Raw genomic sequence first — 22,349 nt, forward strand, 5'->3', positions numbered from 1 at the left:
CAAAAAAAAGCAAAAAATTTGATTTAAAAAAAAAGTTTTTCTTTGTTACTATTATACAATTTTGCAAACAGGTAATTTTTCTCCTTCACTGATGTGTGTTGATGAGGCTGCACTGATGGGCACTGATGAGGTGGCATGGATAGGCAGCATTGATGGGCGCTCATGAGGCAGCATTGATGAGCACTGATAGGTGGCACTGATGGGCGGTGCTAACTGGCAGCACTGACTGATGGCACTGACTGGCAGCAATGCTTGGAGGCACTGATGATCACAACTGCTGGGCAGCACTGATGGGTGGCACTGCTGGGCATTGGTGGGTGGCACTGTTGGGCGGCAGTGCCCTGATGATCAGTGCTGATCCTCTGTGACAGCTGCCGGTTATTGGCAGTACTTTCCTCACGCTGTGACAGCGTGAGGAAAGTGCTGCAGATAACTGGCAACTGTATTTACTCTGTGATCTGCTGTGTCATTGGACATGCTGCTGTGATTGGCCTTTTACCTCAACATGTGATCAGCTGTGTCTGTAGGACACAGCAATCATGGAGATCGCCGGATGCACGCCCCTGGGAAGTGCGCGGGAGGGTGTGTTCTGGGAGGACATCATATGACGCCCTCTCTGGGAGGACATCATATGACGCCCTCCCAGAACTGGGTAACCGTGCTATAGTCGTCATTCAGTTAAAGTGAATTGTGCAAATATGAAAAATGCACTAGAGAGTGTCTAGAAGAGATTTGTAAACAATGGTGTGGGGGAAGCACACTGGTTGGAGGGAGAAAATGGTAGCTGATGTGGGGGTCAATTGGGGAGGAATGGCAACTGATGGGGCACACAGCGGGGAAGGGTGGGACGATAGCTGATGTGAGTGCACAATGGACGGGGTTTGTAGCTGATCTGGAGGAGAAAAACAAGCTAAGCTACAAGCTGGAGGGTAGAGTCGCAGCTCATTTCAGATGAATTCGCAAATATGAAAAGTGTTGTGCACTGTGCAGTGGTTGGAGGTTTTTAGGGGTTGGATGATGGAAGGGGAGGGCACAGTGGGGGAAAGGAAATGGTAGCTGATTTGGGGACTTACTAGGGAAGGGGGCTGAGGATTTGTAGCTGATGTAGCTGACATAATGGGATGATTTGTAGCTGATGAGGGGGCACATTGGAGGGATATGTAACTGATGAGGGGCACTGCAGGAATCACTGGCTGACTTTAGGGAGCAGTTTCAGACCAGGGGTAGCTGTAACTGATTGGCAGAGGTGGCTGTGATTGATGTTTAGAGGGAACAGCTGTTACAGGAGGGGTCTCTGACAAATGGGCAAGAAGGACTATGACCAGGGATGACTGAGGGCTGCATGAGGGTGCTGTAACAGATAGGGGGACACTGTCACTGATTGACGGTTGGAAGTGTTGTGACTGTTGTTAAATTGAATAAATTAGAAAAAAATCCCCTCTTCCCGTTAATCCCCAGGTCCTAACAAATACAGATTTACAGAATTACATTTGTGTTTACTACTAAACATCAAAAAACTTGCATAGGCAAGCATATTGTCATTAAGAATGTTAACGTGCTTGTGAAGGCTCAAGTTTTTTTACCTTCATAGAATGCGCCTTTCGTGTGCAGCAGCCCCCCCCCAATACTTACCTGAGCCCAATTCTGATCCAGCAATGTGCAGGAGAGACTTGGCTCTCTCATTGGCTGAGACAGTAGTGTGAGCCATTGGCTCCCGCTGCCATCAGCCACAGCCAGTGAGCCAATGAGTAGAGAGAGGGGATGGGGCCAGGCTGTGGCTCTGTGTGTGAATGGGCATGCAGAGCAGCTGCTCGAGAGCGAGTGTGACAGCTCTGAAATCTGAAAAATGACCCAAGCAGGAAGGGGCTGAGACAGTCTGCTTTTGATGTGGTTAAGCTTTGTTTTTCATCCATGTAGGGAAATTATACGGTGGCCAAGAGTATGTAGAAGAGAGACATCGACACAGATATGAGGTAATTCACCTATAAAGTATGCTGTAATGTTTTTATTTCTTTCATATCTGTTTTTCCTGTAATCTGGCATCCTTCCTGGTCAGATTATACTGATCAGTTTTGTTTTTGTCTTGTTTTCAGCATTACAGCATTACAGAATAGGTCTGGTGGCAAATAAATAACTATGCCTAGGTATACCATGACCTGGATAAATGGGAGCTTTTCAAAGACATTTCCTAAACTGAACTGAAGGCAAAAGTAAAAGTTAACCACGTGCCATCCTCCCTATAGCAGATTTACTGCTACTGGGGGGCGTGCACCTGCCGCCGGAGCACCGCTTCTGCTGTAATTTGACACAGAAGTCGATCAACAGGTGGCAGCCAATAGATGAGCATCGGCATCTGTTGATCGCCGAGGAGAATGATATAACACGGCTCTGCCCAGTCAGTGTCATTAGTACAGTGACAGTGTTTCTTTTTAGCACTGATCACTGTATTGGTGTCACTGGTTCCCACAGGTAATGCACTATTTGAGTTTTCTTTTTTTTGAGGTACTTTCTGTCTTTTAAGAGACAGTGGAGGGGCTCAGCACCAAAGGATCTGATAAGTTGGACTTTGGACAGTTATTTTTTGTTGCAGTGACTTTATTTATATAAACTTTTGAGCAATTTTATACCCATACATTTTTTGGAGATTGGACTTTGTTTTGGAATTTGACACCTTGTAATTATTTTAGATTTAGTACTAGGGTTTATGGTGTGAGGAAAACACATATTAGATTTTTATGTGAATCCTTTACGTCCCCACTCTGATGGATAGTTTCTCAAAAGATAAGGAACTCCTCATAGTGCTTTATTACCATAAAAATATATAAAAAATGCCACTCACATAGATACAAGGTTCCCAGAACCTATTGCAAGCATTTAAGGGAAAAACAGGGTGAACACAGATGGCGGCTCCTGCACGCAGCAGAAAAGACATCACAAGCTTCCATCCTACGCGTTACACCACGGGGCACATCTCTTCTTCAGGGATCAGAAGCCACGTGACTCGTAACATTGCTAGGCACACAGTTAACTCTTTGATTGCCCCTGGATGTTAGCCCCTTTCCAGTCAGTGTCAGTGCAGTGACAGTGTATAGTATTAGCACTGATCACTGCATTAGTGGCACTAGAGATGTCAGCTCCCACCTAGCGTCTGTTTCAGATTGCTTTCCCTCACTATCACAGTCCCACTATAAGTCTTTGATTGCTGCCATTACTAGTATACAAATTCCAGTGTATGTGTATGTATGACCAATATATGCCTATTAGGATTTTTTTTTTTTAACCAAAAACATGTAGCTCTAAGCATTTCAAGCATTCAGACATTTTCTACATGAGGGGCGTGCCTTCACTTCCAAATTGGGGAATATCTGTCAGCTGATTGGGTGCAGAAAATGGGTGTGGTCCCAGGGGCTACAAGCAAGCGATTCTCTCCAAACCCACATCCCTGCTTTATCACTTACAAAAGGGTGTCATTGCTCCAGTTGCAGTGGCAGAATGTTTTTAGGAGCATCTAACTTTTTCATATCCCCCAGGCCAAATTGTGGCATTGGCACACTCATGGATCTGTGTTCTAAATGCCTTCATTTGAGCTTAGAAGTTACATATGAATCTGCCTGCCCTGCCATTGGGTTCCTTAACCAAGGAGACTTCCTGCCATTTAAGGAACGACACATGCATATATGTCCCTACTATTTATCCAGTGCACCAACCTTCATATATTAGCCCTGGAACCAACTTATCACTTGGAATATCTAGGTCATGTCCTAGACACCTCTCAAGCCAGAGTTTTTCTTCCGCGATAGAAACTGCTAATTAACTCTCTGTTGCCAGACTTGTACGTTCTAGTCCAGGAGTTACCCAATCCTCTGCATGAGAGCCCTAGGGCTAACTTCCTTCTAGGCAGTCCCATTACCCAGTTTCACTCTTACAAATCAGCTATATAGACAGTCTAAGATAACACCTCCACATAGAAACCACTGCTCGGTGTCTAGCCTGGGAGCTGTGGGAAGAAAAAGTGGCACCCCAATGGAAGAACCTAGGAGCAGCAGCTAAAAATACATGCATGGGATCAGAAAACCTATTAACACCCAGAAACAAGTGATAGGACCTATTAGGCAGATGCAAAATAGTCAAGGTTACCAAATGCTGACATATGTAGGTAAGGAATCATCCCCAACACTGCTCTAGGTCCCAAAGGAAGAGGAAGGGAAACCTCCCCCCATCTACCCCCCTATTTATCCCATGAAAGGGGGCTAAGCCCCTCCCAGCACCATTTGGACTGCAGATGTGAATAGACCCACGGAATACTATCCATGCCCCTAATTGTAGGGGCAAGATGGCGCCTGGGTCACATAACATGCCAACATGTGTGAAATAGTGTGCCAGTGTACTGATGTCATGCGTATCAGCACACCAATGTCATAGCCATAACATGGTGCGATGTACATGAATCCTGCCATTACAGGACATAACAAGCGACGTTGGGGAACATTGCAACTCTCCGGGAGAAATGCATAACAATGGACTAATAGACAAACAATTGTCATTATATGTAAAGGTACCTGGGCTAAAACCGGAAAACACCAATATCGCTTTGGGAAGTCATAATATAGTATTGCGAAATGTTAGACACCATTCAAAGTGTGACAGCACTGAAAGCTGAAGTTTGGCCTGGGCAGGAAGGGAGTGAAAGTGTCCAGTATTGGAGTGGTTATGCTTGCAGGCACAGTTCTTCCACCAGTTCTTTCTGTATTTTCAGTCAAACTGCAGCTAACTGGACTAGTAGAGTTTATTTCAGGATCATGCTCTTACAGAGCAGAGAGCATCAGGTGCCCTAAGCTCCACTAAACACAGCTGTCCTGGCAGCTTGTTCAGTGAAATACGCCACATGCCTTTGTTCAGTGCCTAACAGTTTTGAGAAGCTTTGCGTGTTGACAATTTTAAATCGCAAATACAGACACAGTGATTTCTAATATTATATGGGGTTTATAAATTCTTTAGCAGAACATTTTCTTTTCCTCAAATAATACAGTTTACTGTACTTCTGCCACTCACATGAGTGCTGCATGTATGGTAGACACCATAACAGGCGTGTTTCTGCTTTGCCATTTACAAAATGCATGACCCCAGGGTTCCAGCCTAGGTAAGCTCTAGCGTCTGAGGGTTTGCCAGGGTTACCCAAGTGGATGACTACTAAGGTCTGAGCATGGTCCTATGCTCCCCTATACCCAGAAGGCCCACTTCATTAGGGAATTGAGCGTGAGAGCTCAGTGGGGAGGCAGCAAAAGATGACTACACAAGTGTACCTTGCCAAGGGATGAGGGGAGAGAGACTGTCAGTGTCTTGTAATTCTGATGTCCTTCTCGACTGCATAAAACTACAAATCGAGGAAATCAGATGATTTTTGCTTTAATTAAGGAAAGTGGTCCTGATTATATTTTTTATTATTGTTATTACTATTTTGTTAATTTTTTTTTTCCCTTAATATTAAGGTAAACCCAGAGCTTAGACATGATATGGAGGCCCGAGGTCTGACATTTGTTGGACAGGATACAGAAGGAGAAAGAATGGAGATGGTAGAGTTAGAAGGTTAGTGTTTTACTAAACTTGACTACCTTATGAGTTCTTACTTTTAATGTTTTAAAATAAACTTGTCATAAAAGGAAAATAAAAGTGCTGCCCTTGCTAGAATTTTGAAAGTTCAAGTCTATTGGCAGTTATGCTGCCGCAGTCTCTAATACTTTGAGGCACAAACCTAGAACAGATACAGTTAGGTCCATATATATTTGGACACAGGCACATTTTTAGATTTTTTCAGGTATTTAACAAAATCTATTCAAGCTATAGTTATATAATGGATGTGAGCTGAAAGTGGACACTCTCCAGGAGGTAGTTGTATCATTGTCAGTCTACGATCAAGAGAATACTTCACGAGAGCAAATACAGAGGGTTCACCACAAGGTGCAAACCATTTATACGCCTGAAGAATAGAAAAGCCAGATTAGACTTTGCCAAACAACATCTAAAAAAAAGCCAGACCAGTTTTGGAAAATCATTCTTAGTACGGATGAAACTAAGATTAATCTGTACCAGAATGACAGGAAGAAAAAAGTGCGAAGAGGGCTTGCAACAGCTCATGATCCAAAGCACACAACGTCATCTGCAAATACATGGTGGAGACAGTGTGATGGCATGGGCATGCATGGCTTCCAGTGGCACTGGGTCATTGGGGTTTATTGATGATATGACAGAAGCAGTCAGATGAATTCTGCAGTGTTTTACTGTCAGCCCAGATTCATCCAAATACAGCACAGTTGATTGGTCGGCGCTTCACAGTACAGATGGACAATGATCCAAAACACACTGCAAAGCAGCCCAGGAGCTTTTGAAGGAAAAGAAGTGGAATATTCTGCAATGGCCGAGTCAGTCACCTGATCTCAACCCAATTGAGCATGCATTTCACTTACTGAAGGCAAAACTAAAGGCAGAAAGACCCACAAACAACTGAACAGCTGCAGTTAGAGCCTTGCAAAGCATTAGAAAGGAGGAAACCCAGTCTTTGGTAATGTCCATGGGTTCCAGACTTCAGGCAGTCATTGTCTGTAAAGGATTCTCAACAAAATATTAAAAATGAACGTTTTATTTATGATTACATTTACTTGTCCAATTACATTTGAGCCCCTGAAAATGGAGGGACTGTGTATAAAAATGGTTGCAGTTCCTAAAATTTGTGCTTGATATTTATGTTCAACCCCTGGAATTAAGCTGAAAGTCTGCACTTCCAATTCATTTAGATTGTTTGTTTGTTTCGTTTTAATTTATTCTGGTGGCATACAGAGCCAAAAGTAAGAAAATTGTGCCTGTGTCCAAATATCTATATGGACCTAACTGTATGTAGATTGGGAAAATGAAAGAATAGTCAATAGCAGCTTTGCAGGCCTGTTCTGGGTCAGTGACACAAAGTATTGATGCCAGTCAGTTAGTGTTTTTTAGGACAAGAAGTCAACAATGGAAGCCTCTAGGTTTCTTTCATGAGAGGTGTCAGGGATTTCAAGAACAGATTCTATACTGGCATTACATATTGCAGAGGTGCAATATGTGGCCATCGACCTCAAACCAGGGAAGCGCATGTCTGGGGTAGACAAATCTGTTTGTGATCTGGGCTTGTTGACCTGCCATTCAGGAGATACATAAGGTGATGCTATCCCTGTAGTGCCAGCTCCTATCCCAGGTGGAGTGATACCAAGTACACTCCACCTGGGACATTTCTAGCAGCCTGTAGAACGACTCCAGCATAAGCTAGAAGAGAAATACAGGATATTTTGTTACTCACCATAAAAGTTCATTGACGGACACAGCATCTCCCATTCTCTACCACAGGATGGAGGGGTCATCTTTGCTGCCTGTAGACCTCTCTGATTTCCGACAAGTAGTTGTAGGTGATCACGCTTTAGGCAGAGTATCCAGCCATTGTGAGACCTCCTCGGTGCAAGTGAAGAAATTAATGGACTCACCATCTTGCACCTGCAGACAAGTCGGATTGAGGTTAAGCTTGGCGTGGTCAAAGAACCAGCGGAGGTTCTGTGTATCTATAGAGTAATCTGGAAAGACCATCAGCTTTGCGGTCTCGTAGTGCAGGACTTTGATCTGTCTGTTACAGAGTCCTTTCAGCAGTTGGATTCCCTTTTTGTGATCACGGATGGGCCGAGAAAAGGTGTGGTGTCATCTTCTGCTACCATTTCTAGATGGATTTGGCATGGGATTTTTGCACTTTCAGAAGTGCTGTTAGTAAATCGCAGCACATCAGTGTGAAAGCAATCTTATAGGGGGTTCAGGACAGTAAGGGCTCATTATATTTGCATTTGCAGTTTGGGGGGCAGTAAAACCCCATAGTTGAGACGTGCCTTTACTACATCCCCTCCAACCACATCAGAAGTCGCAATGGTGACTCCATCCCAGCCTGTTTGGCCTCCTTGTCACATTTTGTTTTACACTTGGACAGGAGGGGTAGTCATAGCGGCATATACAGGAACTGATCTTCTTCATTTTCCTCCTGCAACTGCTCCCTCCAGCTGGCATTCAGCAGCTGCAGGAGGAAAATGTTCATTATGCTATACAAAATAAAAAAGAAATCCTGAACCATTTCATTGTCTCCTGCTAACAGTTACCAAATCACATGGAGATGACCCTCTCTCTTCAAAAGGTTGGGCACCCCTAACATATTGTATTTTCGTACATTAAACAGAAATAAATCCTCTTTAATTGATTTTTGCTAGTACTTAAGGTATTTTATTGTTTATAACATAATTTCTTGTGGTTTTTCTAGATCACCCATACTTTGTTGGCATTCAGTATCATCCAGAGTTCACATCCCGTCCTATCAAACCCTCCCCTCCATATTTTGGCTTGCTGCTTGCCTCTGCAGGGAGACTAGCCCAGTATATTGAGAGGGGATGCCGCCTCTCCCCCAGGTAAATTTACTGGAGTATTTAGTTCTGTGTTGATTTACTGCTAGAATTGATGGAAAGTCGGTCCTATTAGTGTCATTAGGTCTGTAGTGTGTTTTTTGTGTGTGTTTTTTTTATTTTTGTTTTTTTCCCCCAGCAAGTGGCCATACTGATTTCCATAAACAAAGGAATTGTAATTGGCAGGGACTGTCAGGCTTCCTTTATTTAAATTAGGCTAGTTTTAAAGTAGCACACATAAATGTCTTTCCCTATGTTTTATGCGGTATATCTGTGCAATACATGCACATTTCCCTATCTTTTATCCATTTACAGACCTTACAGGTACAGAAATACCTTTTTGTCTATCAGAAATTCACTCTGCTTCGAAGTTCTGCTTTGAGCTGACAACACACAGCCTTTTTGAGTGTTGTTGACCTTGCCTAGTTTTCTCTTGCCAAACCACTTCAACCCACTTACTCTCCCATCTCCACAAGGCTAATCATTCTGTAGTCTTGAGATGCACTAGGAAGGCTAATTACTCCTCTGAGACAACACAGGAAGTAAGCACTGAACACAGGACAGCTTTGAATTTCTGACTTGATCAACAGGTATGTCTTTCTCATTCATTGAACATTGGCAAACAAGAAAACTGGAATGTGACCTTCAGGAACTGGACTCTGCATTGTGGCAATTTCCAGACTTGCTTGTGCTCATCAGTTACCAGAGCACTTTCCAGGTTCAGAACCTAAGCAGACTCCCAGAACATGACCCTGTCTCTGAATGAACATTCTGTGTGTAGGGCATTTTGGCTGAAGCATCGGAAATACATTATGATTGCTCCTTTAGGGCACCTTTCTAATTTCTTGTCACTGCTTTGTTCACTGCTGTTAGGGTTAACACCTGGAGTATCACCACCAATTTCACCTGCTGGTTGGAGTGTCAAGCACACATCATTTTTCCTGAGCACCTCTTAAGTTAGCTGCAGAGCACTTTTCAGATCCAGAGCTATGGCACTGCCTCAGCACTTGACCGTGTCTGTGAAAGCTATTGGTGCTTGTCCTGCATAGCCTACTTAAACACTTCCTGTTCGGCCCATGTCTATAAACGGCCGGACGGGAGCACTGCAGACGTTTCTAAATGTCACCTGCATTCACTGCCTGTGCGTGCTCCACGGGAGCACGCGGCACTGCGATTCGGTGCCCGCTGTGTCTGGAACACTGATTGCTGTACGGGACCTATGTGTGAGGTCTTGATTCATGTGATCACTTATTGGCCAATCAGTGATCACATGAGCAGTAGTAAACAAGATGTCACTTCCTGACATCATTGCTTACTACTTGTGAAATCTGTGAATAATCAGAGGTCACATGGTACAAAATTATTCACAACAGCCTTGTACCATGTGACAAGCTGTGATCAATCACAGCTCTCACAGTATTTCTCAATGGTTGCAAGAATGCAGCCAGAGAGAAATAGAAATAATTGCTTTTACAGCCTTTTTATGGGTGTAAAAGCAGTCCGTGTACAAAAAGGAAAAAAAAAATTCTTCATCCCCCACAAGTAGTACAGTGTCACTATGGTGACACTGTACTGCTACGGTGACAGTATGTTAACCCCTTGACACCGACGTAACACAAATATGCGGCATCACAGAACTGGGCTTTTTTCCGTGGGGCCACATATTTGCGTATATGTCTTTGTGCTGGGAGCGCACCTCACGGCGCGCTCCCAACACACAGACCGCAGTGTCACTGAGAGCACCGGGTCCCGTTCTAACGATCGGGACCCGGGACTCCCGATTCCGGGTCACATGATCGCTGTAATAGCCTCTGATTGGCTATCACAGTGATCAGTCACTGTACAGCCTGGCCCCCTTTGTTTTTTTTTCTCTCTCTATGAATGGAGGAGAGAGATATTGTATCTCTCTAACTCCTGGCATAGAGGGGAAAAAAAACTGTTGAATAAAAAAGATAAATATTAAAAAATAAAGACAAAATACCTAGATCAAAGTTTGATCCAGTTCAGCGCCAGGGTTAGTGTTTGGGTCAAAGGTCAGAGTCGAAGGACAGAATTAGAAAAAAAAATAAAAATTTGGTATTCATGTCAATGTCAGTGTGTTTTAGGTAAAAAAAGACAAAATCAAAATGAGCACTATTGTTTCTGGGCTGTACTACGGGTACAAACAACATGTAACAAATATATGGTATCCCTGCGATTGTCAAGAGCTGGAGAATTTATTTTGGGTTGTTCTTTGGTAGGTTATGGCAGTAACAAGAAACACACAGTTAAATAAAAAAAAGATTTTTTTTTTTTTTTTTACTATTTTGGGCCAGTTTTCCTTTAATAATAATAATAATAATAAAAAAAAAATCAGGAGATATCATTACCATTTACCACCAAATAAAAGCACAATTTGTCCTGGGGAAAAAAAAAAAGTATAATTCACCTGGATGTACAAAGTAGTTGTGATGATATGTATGGTTTTACTAACACATTTCACCGTTGAAAAATTGTGCTTAGGCATTTAGATTTGTTTTACCCTTAGGCGTGAAGGGGTTAAAAAAAACAAACTAGTAATATGAAAAAATGTAAAAAAATTTTTTAAAAAAATTATAATTTTTGGTTATAAACTAATTTGGGTTTTTTTTTTGTTATTAAAAAGATACAGTAGCTGAATACATTTTGGCCAAGATTTATAAAGAAAAATTTATTTGCAAAATTTTATAAGAAAAACTTTTTTTTTCTAAATTTTTGGACTTTTTCATTCATACAGCAAAAAAATATAAATCCCAGTGGTGAATAAATACCATCAAAATAAAGTTTTATCTGTTTGAAAAAAAATGCTAAAAAATTCATATGGGTACAGTGTTGCATGACCGTGCAATTGTCATTCAAAGTGTGATAGCACTGAAAGCTGAAAATTGGCCTGGGTAGGAAGGGGGTGAAAGTGTCCAGACTTGAAATTGTTAAAGAGTGAGTCTACCTAGTTATTAAGGAGCACTGAGCCACTTTAATTCTCTTGCTTTTTGTTGGTCTTGCTGTGGAAGGGGTAACACTGAGGGAATATGAGCACTGGTGTCATCTGCTTGGTGGAGCTGCCAACTGTGCTTTTTCCTGCCTTTCAGCTTTGAGGAAACAACTTTCCACTGCTACTCTTGTTTGTAAGAGACATATGAAACTTCAATTCTCAATTCATTTTTCCTGCCTGCCTTCAGTGGCCTTGGTTACCTTCTGTTGGCAGACACTTACACCTGCTACCCAAGCAACTCAGTTTGAGAGTGTTTGAGGCTTTGCCTCATACCCTGAGTTATGTTGCCTTCTGGTAACATGCCCCGTTTAGAGGGGACAATCCCACTATACCAGGTGCCTCTAGCTCACAATCCACTAACGTTTCCCATGCTGTCTTTAGCATGCCTTCTGAGGTGTCAGACTATCAGAGGCTAAAATTCTAGTCTGTTGGTGTCATTGTCTTCTGAATCTCCTAGCGTAATCAGGCATGGCCACCTCCTCAGCTGTATCCAGAGAGAATAAGTCATGCAAGATTTTATGGCCAAATGGCATTACTGACTGCAGAGACCATAAGTGCACTCCCACACCTTCCCCAGCAGAATCTCTATCTGAAGGGGTGCAGCAGGCGATGGTTTCCAGAGGTGACAAGCTGCAGTTTTGCTTCCTCTCCAGGTCGTTACTTTCAACCTGCCTGTGTCGTCGAACAGCTTAGCTCAGTGCAGCTCTATCCAACCTTCTGGAGCTGGGCATCATTGCTTTACTCCTGGTGTCAGAACTGCTTCAGGGGGTTCTACTCCAGCCTGTTCAGTGTCATCAAACCAAATGAAGAGGCATGTTCCTCACCTCCGATCTCAAGTCCTAAAGGTCTTACTTTAGGCCCAAAATGTCAGCATGGAATCTACCAGGTGTTTCTTCATGACTTCACCAGGGAAACTATGGAGATCAATGGTGCGTACTTGCTTGTCCTAATTTTTCCAATGTACCAGCCATTCTTTCGCTTTTCTGTGGTTCATTTGAACTTCTAGTTTGTGGCTCCAGGTATAAGGATCTGTAAGTGGACTGTCCCAAGGATTGATTTACCACCATGTCTCTCAGTTGTCAGCTTAAACAGCATGGCTGTTGAAGCCTAGTTTCTTGCAGACAGTGGCATCTCTGAATGTCTGATGGCCACAATACTAAAAGTGGAAGTCTACTTCTTACAAGGTCTGTCGTTTTTATGTGGAAAACATGCTTTGCTTGGTGTAGAGTGGGAGGCTTTCATTCATGGGAATTCCAGCCCCCCCCCCCCCCCCCCCCCATGTGGCGCCCCCTATGTATTCTTACTGTGACTCTGTGGGATTTTAATTTGGTTCTTTTGGCACTTTAAAAACTGCTTTTTGTATCTGGGTATATTCGTCTTTCCACTCACTCACCAGGATGTTTTCCTTGTTGCCATCACCTCTGTGAGTCTGTTTTGGCAGTCTTATGTAACGAGGCCCAGGAATTACATCCTTTCAGGTAGGTTCAACTTTCACCTTAACCTGGACATTGTTCTTTTTTCCATTCCTGTTTGGCCCTAGTTCATCAGAAGGAAATCTCCCTCCATTGCCTGGATTTAGTTCTTTTCTGTGCTACCTCACCATTACTATTTCCATTAGAAAGACTGACTCAACCTGCTTGTCCTTCCATTTTTTCTCAGTGGTACAGACAGATCATCAATCAAGCTTACAATCTTAAGTTACCCCCTAGTCTTCTGTTCACATGTTCTCCCAAGTTTTACCAGCGGTTTTTCAGGCCTCATCTGATGCCAAGTTTCTGATGTAAGGACCTTCTGCAGGCAGTTTTTTTGTGGGCCTGTTAGTGCTTTTTCCGCTGCCGTCCACCCTTCAGTTGGACTGCTATTAGACTTCCCAACAGGCTCCAATTCTTGGGGTTTTCGTTCTCACAGTAAAATCCATTCCATGGAGTTCATTGAGGGAGACTGGTCCCACTCTATGATCATGCACTTGGTACTGCTTTTCCACAAAACTGAAGCTCATTTTAAGGTCATTTTCAAGGAAAAGATCTTACAAAAATTCCCAGCATGTTTGACAGCTTGACAAATGTCCTGTGAAAGTATTTCAAAATTTTGTTGGCTTTTAACCATTAGCCGCCCGGCCAATGGCCGTTTGGCGGCTTCAGATGTGCTTCTTCATTCCGGGTGCACGCCATTTGGCGTGCTCCCGCACATGCGCCGTTTGCGGTAATGCAGAGCGGCGCAGCAGCGGGATCTGTCACGGGCCGTGCACCTCGGACATGGCCGATGACAGATCCGAGTACCGGCTCCCGTTGCTGGTACCATGTGACCTGCTGTGACCAATCACAGCGGGTCACATGACAGTTGTATACAATGGATGGCTTCATTCATGATGCCATCCATTGTATACTAGTGCCTAGCTGTGAATGGTCACAGCTAATCACATGCACATGTCATGTGATTAGCTGTGACCAAATCACAGCTAAGCACAAAAAAAAAAAAAAAAGCTGAATGAATCGATTTCATTCAGGTAAATGCTTGCTTATAGCAAAGTAATTCTTTGCTATAAGCAAATTGTGTAAAAAAAAAAAAAAAAAAAAAAAATACTGATCACTTCCCCAAAGTAGTACAGTGTTACTATGGTAACATTGTACTACTTTGGTCATAGTAAAATTTGAAAAAAAAATCTTAAAAAAAATTAAAAAAAATGTAATAAAAAATTAAATATAATAAAAAAAAAATATATATATATATTTTTTTCATACTGTCACCAGTCAGTGTCCCTGTTAACCGCCATGCCAGTTATATGATGACGCTGTACTGCACTGGTGACAGTATGTAAAAAAAAAATAGTGAAAATAATTTTTTTAATTTTTTCATTTTCCGAAAAATTGACATAAAAATACAACTTCAAAAAACTCGCCATGCCTCTTATGAAGTACGTCGGACTGTCTACTTTGCAAAAAGGGGTCATTTGGGGATATTTGTACTATTCTGACATTCCTGGACCTCAAGATATTAGATTGGCTGTCAGTACTTCAGGATTGATCAATATTCAGATCTATACCATAGTTTGTGAACTCTATAACTTTCCTACAAACTAAAAAATACATCCTAATTTGGGTTATTTTCACCAAAGACATGTAGCAGAATACATCTCGGCCTAAATTTATGAAGAACAATTATTTATTTGTAAACTTTTATAACAGAAACAAAGAAAAATGTGTGTTTTTTTTCAAAATTTTTGGTCTTTTTTTTGTTAATTTAGCAAAAAATAAAAACCCCAGCGGTGATTAAATACCACCAAAAGAAAGCTCTAGTTGTGTGAAGAAAATGATAAAATTTTAGTTTGGGTACAGTGTTGTATGACCGCGCAATTGTCATTCAAAGTGTGAGAGCGCTGAAACCTGAAAAATGGCCTGGGCAGGAAGGTGTAAAATTGCACGGTATTGAAATGGTTAACATTTGATTTTGGAACAAATTCATCCTGCTCCTTTGAATTTTCTCATCACTGAGGTCAAAAATGAACGTTAACTTATCCCCATTAATGATTAGAAAATCGAACAAATACTCTGTAGTAAAAAAAAAAAAAAAAAAAAAAAAAAATTCTAACAAAATACTACTGGCTTATAGCCAGCTTTAGACCTGGAAGTCGGATGGGTTGTACCAGGCTGACCAAAGATTTTTTTGTTTGCAGTATCCAAAACCTCCTGTTAGTGGCAGTATAAGCCAACAGTTTCTGTGTTCGTTTTCCCCCCCAGTGAACATCACAAAATGCATTTTATGATGAATACAATCCCAGTCTAGTAAGTATTTGCACTTGGTTGGTTTATATATTGGGCAAAAGAACAAATAAGGGAAGTTCATTGTTATTGATCAGGAAGTCTTTTCTGTTAGCTAAGGGCTCCAGTGTACAGCCATACAGAGTAAAATCTGCTTGCTATGGTACCTAGGAGCCTTGGCTGCAGCATAATTTGGCCCACTGACATGTATTGTAAAATACGCTGCATGTAGCTATACACACGCATAGCTCCTGGAACTTACAGTTTCATGTATATGGGCATATTTTGCAATAAATGTAAATGGGCTAAATTAGGCTACAGCTGTAGCTCCTAGGCACCACCAGAAGTGGATTTTACTCTGTACGGTAATATGCTGTAATGTCTGACCGTGTACAAAAGCCCTAAAGCTGTCCATACACTATACAATCAGATTTTACAATCTCCAAACTATCTTCAGATCTACCAAAACTATGTAATATGAGGACAAACCTAAACATTTCATTCAGTTTGTATCAAATCAGGCAGGCTCTTCCACTACATAGTTGATGGTAGATCTAAAGGAGAGATTGTGCAATTAGATTGTTTAGCGTGTGGCCAGCTTAACATTCTCAGCCCTTGAGGAAACCCATGTTTGATTTAATAAGATGTTCTCATTTTATTTACAGGGATACGTACAGTGACAGAAGCGACAACAGTTCTCCTGACACAGAGATTGCAGAACTCAAACTACCAGTAATAAATCATGACTGATGCTAGGTAATAGGCACTTGTCTACCTTGTACTTTACATATGGAAAACGCACACATTAAAGATCCATATCTCATGGAAGGTTTTCCATAGTTATTTTCTTTTTTTGCAAGAAAGAGATCTTTTGGCTTAGTGGCTCATTGTCCCCTAAAATGCTCCTATATGTTGTCTGTAATTCTGTCCCCTTTTGAAGCTCAAGGAGCGGCCAGCACAGAGCCCTCACCCCTTATCTAAACGTAGTGATTTGTCATTATTATGAATAAACAATCAATGCTGTTTGTTAGTCATAATGGTTAAAAAAAAAAATCAGAGTTTGGCTCTGTGTAAAGTGTTTACCATGTGTGTGTACAAGCAGCTGCAAATACAATATACAGATCCATAATTCTGATCGAATTATTTTTAGGCCTGTTCACATCTAGTGATTTGGGATCACAGGCGGAATCTCCACAATTCTGCCTACGATTCCAAATCTCTCTGTATTACTGGAAAAACACACCACACATTTGTTGTCTAATATGACACACACAGATGACGAGTGTATTTTTAAATGTATTTTCCCACAGCAACAAGTCCAACAGTTCTTTTCCAGGGAGAGATTTAATGGGCTCAGAAACAGTCCATAAAACAGTGGTATAGAAAAGGCAGATGACAGGGTACTAAGAATATTCCTGCAATTATCAGACACCTTCAAAGGACCCACTTTCTCCTGTCTCAACTCAAAACTGGTCAGTCGGAAAAGGTGTATATTAGGGAAGGTTTTGACAAAGTGTCGAGCAACCTGGTTTGTTTATGTGCATGTTTGATCTGATGTGTTACAATGTGTAGTTTATATCTATGATACACACATTTTATATGCCTACAATGTTTTTGTGCCATCCATTTTTACCTAAAACACGATTCGGCTTTGCCACAATTGCTTAAAGAACGCTACAAGAGTTTTGTGTTTTGCCTGTAGAAGCAGTTCAGTGTTATCCTATGTGTCCATGCACATTAGGATGTTTAGAGGCATATTTTAAGCTCCGTGTTCACAGGCTGAAAAGAAAAACCCTTCTGGCTTGTGTTTTTGGCAGAAAAAAAAGCTAAACACTCCTAAATGCCTGTACAAAAATGTTTTATATGAACCTTTTTTTTTTTTTTTCTGTCAGAACTGGCAATTTTTTAAGCCCAGTGTGCATGAACCCTAAATGGGCATTAAATTCCAGGAGTGTGCTGCATGCAGAGTTTAGGAGTGTGCGATGTGTAGAATGCAGAGTTCAGGAGTTGGCTATGTATAGAGTACGGGTTATAAATCCTCTTCCTTTCCCAGCCAATTCCCCCTCCCTCCAAATAAGTAACAGTAGTGAGCTGAAAGCAAAGGGCCAGCATCGGAGGTAGCAGAACTCCATTCTGCCACATTCCAGCTGAAATAAGTCCTGCTTCTTAGTAAATTACAGCTATCTTTCACCAATGATTGTGTTCTTGATTGATGGACATATTTGACTTAAAGTAGTTTTAAAAGCTAGTGGGTTTTTACCTTCATGCATTTTATGCATGATGATAAAATACCTTCAGTGTGCTCCCTATTATGCCCTCCTATACGCTCGCCTGAGCTCCCTCTCAATCCACCAATGTGCACGATAGCCTTGGCTCGCTCCTCATTGGCTGAGTCTCAGCAGCGGAAGCTATTGGCTTGCTACTGGAGACACTGGACAAGGGGAGGGGCCAGGAGCGCTGGCGAGGGACCTGAGAAGAGGAGGATTTGGGCTGCTCTTTGCAGAACCATTGCACAGAGCAGGTAAGTATAATATGTATCCTATTTTTAAGAGAAAAAACCCCAAACCTTTAGAGTCACTTTAAATAAATGTGAGATATTTTTGGTTGAAATGTACAGGCGAAAAGGTTTGTTTAATCCAGCTGATTTTTGTCAGATCAGACAATGGCCTTTGATCAGCAGGTTTTCCCTAACCCCAGCTGGCATTTCATGGATGGACTTACCTGTAGGAAAAATAACCAACTGCATTGAAAAACAGCACCTAAGTACTGCCCTCGTACTCCATAGGCACACACATGCATTCACCCAATAGAAACGTGTATGTTTCTAAAACTAACTTTCATTGAATCAATCTGCCTCCATATACAAAAAGATGCAATAGACAGTTCGTGAGGGTAGAACAGCCCTCTTGGACAGACATCATGATTAACGCTATAAGGACAGTTTCTTTAGTTGCTGCAGAGCCAGAAAGGGTTCATTTACAGCTTTCTGGATCATTTGTTCCTCCGCATTCCCACAGAAGCCATACCTGTTCCCCACTAAGAAAAAGTAGTAGGATCAGCTTGTAATGTGTACCTTGGCACTAGACTCTGCTGCAGACTCTTGCCTTGGTATTTATTTGCAGTGTGTGAGACAGCCACACAGTTGTCTTGTCAAGGGCTGTGGTTAACCCATCTGTTGGAAACCTATCTCTGAAGACCTTTTGGTGGGGAAGGCCCATGGAGTGGTATGTTCTCTAGATCATGCCTCTTTTTATCCCATATGTGGCTATTTGAAACCACAGGTACTTTTGAGGACTTCAGGTGCAGTGAGTGGGGCTTTTTTTCCTTATTTACAGATGGCCTGCTGGTGCATATTTCCATGGTCCCCTTAAGTGATTAAATTGCCAGATGTGTGCAATGCTGGAAGCCAGTATCTTTACAAATACATTCTCTACTGGCTAAGGGCTCCAGCATCCAGCCATACAGAATAAAATGTACCTGTTGTAGTGTCTGGGAGTCATAGCTGTAGCATAATTTAGCCCATTGACACATACACTGTGCGTGGTTATATGCACATAGCTGCTGATGCTCACAGTTTCATGCATATGGGCATATTTTGCAAAAGGCTTTATGCACACTGGATGTTTTATTTAACTCTCCTAGAAGCAGCGTTTCAGCGAAAAAAATGCCTGACGCTTGTAAAATGTGAATATGTTGGGTGTCACAACAGGTGGATTTTACTCTGTATGTATGTGTGAAAGAGCCCTAAAGCTGGCCATACACTTTTTACAATCTGATTGATCAGAGAGTGCACAATCTCCTTTAGATCTACCAAAACTACAGTGCCTTGAAAAAGTATTCATACCCCTTGAAATTTTCCACATTTTGTCATGTTACAACCAAAAACATAAATGTATTTTATTGGGATTTTATGTGATAGACCAACACAAAGTGGCACATAATTGTGAAGTGGAAAGAAAATGATAAATGGTTTTCAAATTTTTTACAAATATTTGAAAAGTGTGGTGTGCATTTGTATTCAGCCCCCCTGGGTCAGTGCTTTGTAGAACCACCTTTCACTGCAATTACAACTGCAAGTTTTTTTGGGTATGTCTCTACCAGCTTTGCACATCTAGAGAGTGACATCTTTGCCCATTCTTCTTTGTAAAATAGCTCAAGCTCTGTCAGATTGTATGCAGAGCGTCTGTGAACAGCAATTTTCAAGTCTTGCCAGAGTTTCTCATTTGGATTTAGGTCTGGATTTTGAATGAGCCATTTTAACACATTGGCTTTGATCTAAACCATTCCATTGTAGCTCTGGATGTATGTTTAGGGATGTTGTCCTGCTGGAAGGTGAACCTCTGCCCCAGTCTCAAGTCTTTTGCAGACTCTAGCAGGTTCTCTTCTAAGATTGCCCTGTATTTGGCTCTATCCATCTTCTCATCAACTCTGACCAGCTTCCCTGTCCCTGCTGAAGAAAAGCATCCCCACAACATGATGCTGCCACCACCATGTTTCACAGTGGGGATGGTATGTTCAGGGTGATGTGCAGTATTAGTTTTCTGCTACACATAGCTTTTTGCTTTTAGGCCAAAAAGTTCAATTTTGGTCTCATCTGACCAGAGCACCTTCTTCCACATGTTTGCTGTGTCCCCCCACATGGCTTCTCACAAACTGCAAACGGGACTTCTAATGGCTTTCTTCTTGCCACTCTTCCATAAAGGTCAGATTTGTGAAGTGCATGACTAATAGTTGTCCTATGGACAGATTCTCCCACCTGAGCTGTGGATCTCTGCAGCTTCTCCAGAGTTACCATGGGCCTCTTGGCTGCTTCTCTGATTAAAGCTCTCCTTGCAGTTGTGCCATATTCTTTCCATTTTCTGATGATGGATTGAACAGTACTTCATGAAATGTTCAAAGCTTTGGATATTTTTTCATAACCTAAGCCTGCTTTAAACTTATCCCTAACTTTATCCCTGACCTGCCTGGTGTGTTCCTTGGCCTTCATGATGCTGTTTGTTCACTAATATTATCCAACAAACCTCACAGAACAGCTGTATTTATACTGAGATTAAATTACACACTGGGGACTCCATAGATTTTAGTTAGGGGTATCAGAGTAAAGGGGGCTAAATATAAATGCACACCACACTTTTCTGATATTTTTTGTAAAACATTTTGAAAACCATTTATCATTTTCCTTCCACTTCACAATTATGTGCCACTTTGTGTTTGTCTATCACATAAAATCTCAATAAAATACATTTATGTTTTTGGTTGTAACATGACAAATTGTGGAAAATTTCAAGGGGTATAATGAATACTGTTTCCAAGGCATTGTATGTAATATGAGGTCGAACCTAAACGTTCCATTTAGTTCAACTGAAATCAGACAGACTGTTCCACTACATAGTTGATCCAGGCAATATCAGATTGCCTCTTGGGGGATCAGGAAGGACTTCTTTTTTTTTTTACTGATAATCATCCGTGTAGCCCGATCATTGCCACATATCAGTGCCACATATCCATGCCCATCTGAGCTGCCTTTCAGTGCCAACTATCAGTGCTGCTTATCAGTGCCATATATGAGTGCCAACTATCAGTGCCTCCTCATCACTGCAGCCTCATTAACGCACATCAGTGAAGGAGAAAAATTACTTATTTACAAAATCTTATAACAGAAACTAAGTAAAAAAAATTTTTCACAATTTTCAGTTGTATTTGGTTTGTTTAGCAAAAAATAAAAACCCTAATGGTGATTAAACACCACTAAAAGAAAGCTCTATCTGTCTCAAAAAAATTGATAAAAATGTCATATGGGTACAATGTTGCATGACCATGCAATTGTCATTCAAAGTGCAACAGAGCTGAAAGCTGAAAATTGGCCTGGGCAGGAAGGGGGTAACCGTGCCTGGTAGGGAAGTGGTTAAACATAGCACAGTTGTGCATAAAATTCATATTTCTTTAACCACTAGCCTACAGGGCACTTATACCCCCTTCCTGCCCAGGCCAATCTCCAGCTTTCAGCGCTGTCAAACTTTGACAGTTGCGCGGTCATGCAACATTGTACCCATATGAAATTTGTATCATTTTTTTAGACAGAGCTTTCTTTTGGTGGTATTTAATCACCTCTGGGATTTTAATTTTTTCTTAAACCAAAAACCACTGAAAAGTTTGAAGAAAAAAAACTTTTTTTTTTCTTAGTTTTTGTTATACAATTTTGTAAATAATTTTCTCCTTCACTGATGTGCGCTAATGAGGCTGCAGTGATGGGCCCTGATAGGCGGCGCTGATTGGCACTGATAGGCGGCACTGACTAGCACTGATGCACACTGATAGGCGACACTGACTGGCACTGATAGGTGGCACTGATTGGCAGCACTGATGGGTGACATTGAAAGGCAGCTCAGATGGGCACTGACAGGTGGCACTTCTGGGGCCACATTGATCATCAATGCCCTGTTGATCAGTGTACATGTCCCCTCCGCGGAAAGCTGATTACCGGCTCTCCTCACCTCTTGAACTGTGTCAGCGTGACAGCTCGAGAGGAGAGAAATGCTGATAACCGGCTTTTCCATGTTTACATGTGATCAGCTGTGATTGGACACAGCTGATCACATGACCGAGCCGACATCTTCGGCTCTTTCCATGATCCGCTGTGTCCGAGGGACACAGGGCATCGGTGATCGCTGCGCGCTCCCTGAGCCGCACATGCGCAGTGAGAATGGTATGACGTCCTATCAGAACGAGAGAACCACCTTGCGCCCGTCGTACTATAGGGCGGGCGGAAGGTGGTTAAGGTGCCTTTAGTACAATGCATTTAAAATATGCAGACTTTGCTTCATAATTGCAGCTAATGATTTAAAATCTTCTTCCATTTTTCAGGTGACGCGTGTCCACCAGTTGAAGTAAAAGTTGTACAGTTGGTTTTTTGTTTTTCTTTTTTTTAAATTTTTTACATGGACGATGCTGGGACAGCTTATTTTGTCAATTTCTTCAAAGCTAGACATGATTCATGTTTTGTAAAATGAATGTCAATATTCTTTGCCAGTATTATTGGATTAATCTGCCTTTCCTACCATACAACTATTAGAGTTGTAGCCTTTACATATGGAATAAATAAAATATTCCATCACCATA

General features: G+C 41.7%; 1 protein-coding gene across 1 annotated transcript in view; it reads left to right on the forward strand.

Moving 5' to 3' along the window:
• CTPS1 (CTP synthase 1) overlaps positions 1 to 22,349 on the forward strand; it is a 72,024-nt gene extending 49,675 nt beyond the window's left edge. Inside the window, exons 15-19 of the mRNA XM_089686285.1 lie at positions 1,918 to 1,973; positions 5,490 to 5,586; positions 8,324 to 8,468; positions 15,896 to 15,986; positions 22,095 to 22,349. Of these exons, the coding sequence (XP_089542411.1) occupies positions 1,918 to 1,973; positions 5,490 to 5,586; positions 8,324 to 8,468; positions 15,896 to 15,980 (383 nt within the window). The 3' untranslated portion in view covers positions 15,981 to 15,986; positions 22,095 to 22,349. The remainder of the gene's footprint in view (positions 1 to 1,917; positions 1,974 to 5,489; positions 5,587 to 8,323; positions 8,469 to 15,895; positions 15,987 to 22,094) is intronic.

This window comes from Staurois parvus, unplaced genomic scaffold (genome assembly GCF_062004578.1).
Source record: "Staurois parvus isolate SC_StPar_1 unplaced genomic scaffold, SC_StPar_1.0 ptg000394l, whole genome shotgun sequence".
Lineage (NCBI taxonomy): Eukaryota > Metazoa > Chordata > Amphibia > Anura > Ranidae > Staurois > Staurois parvus.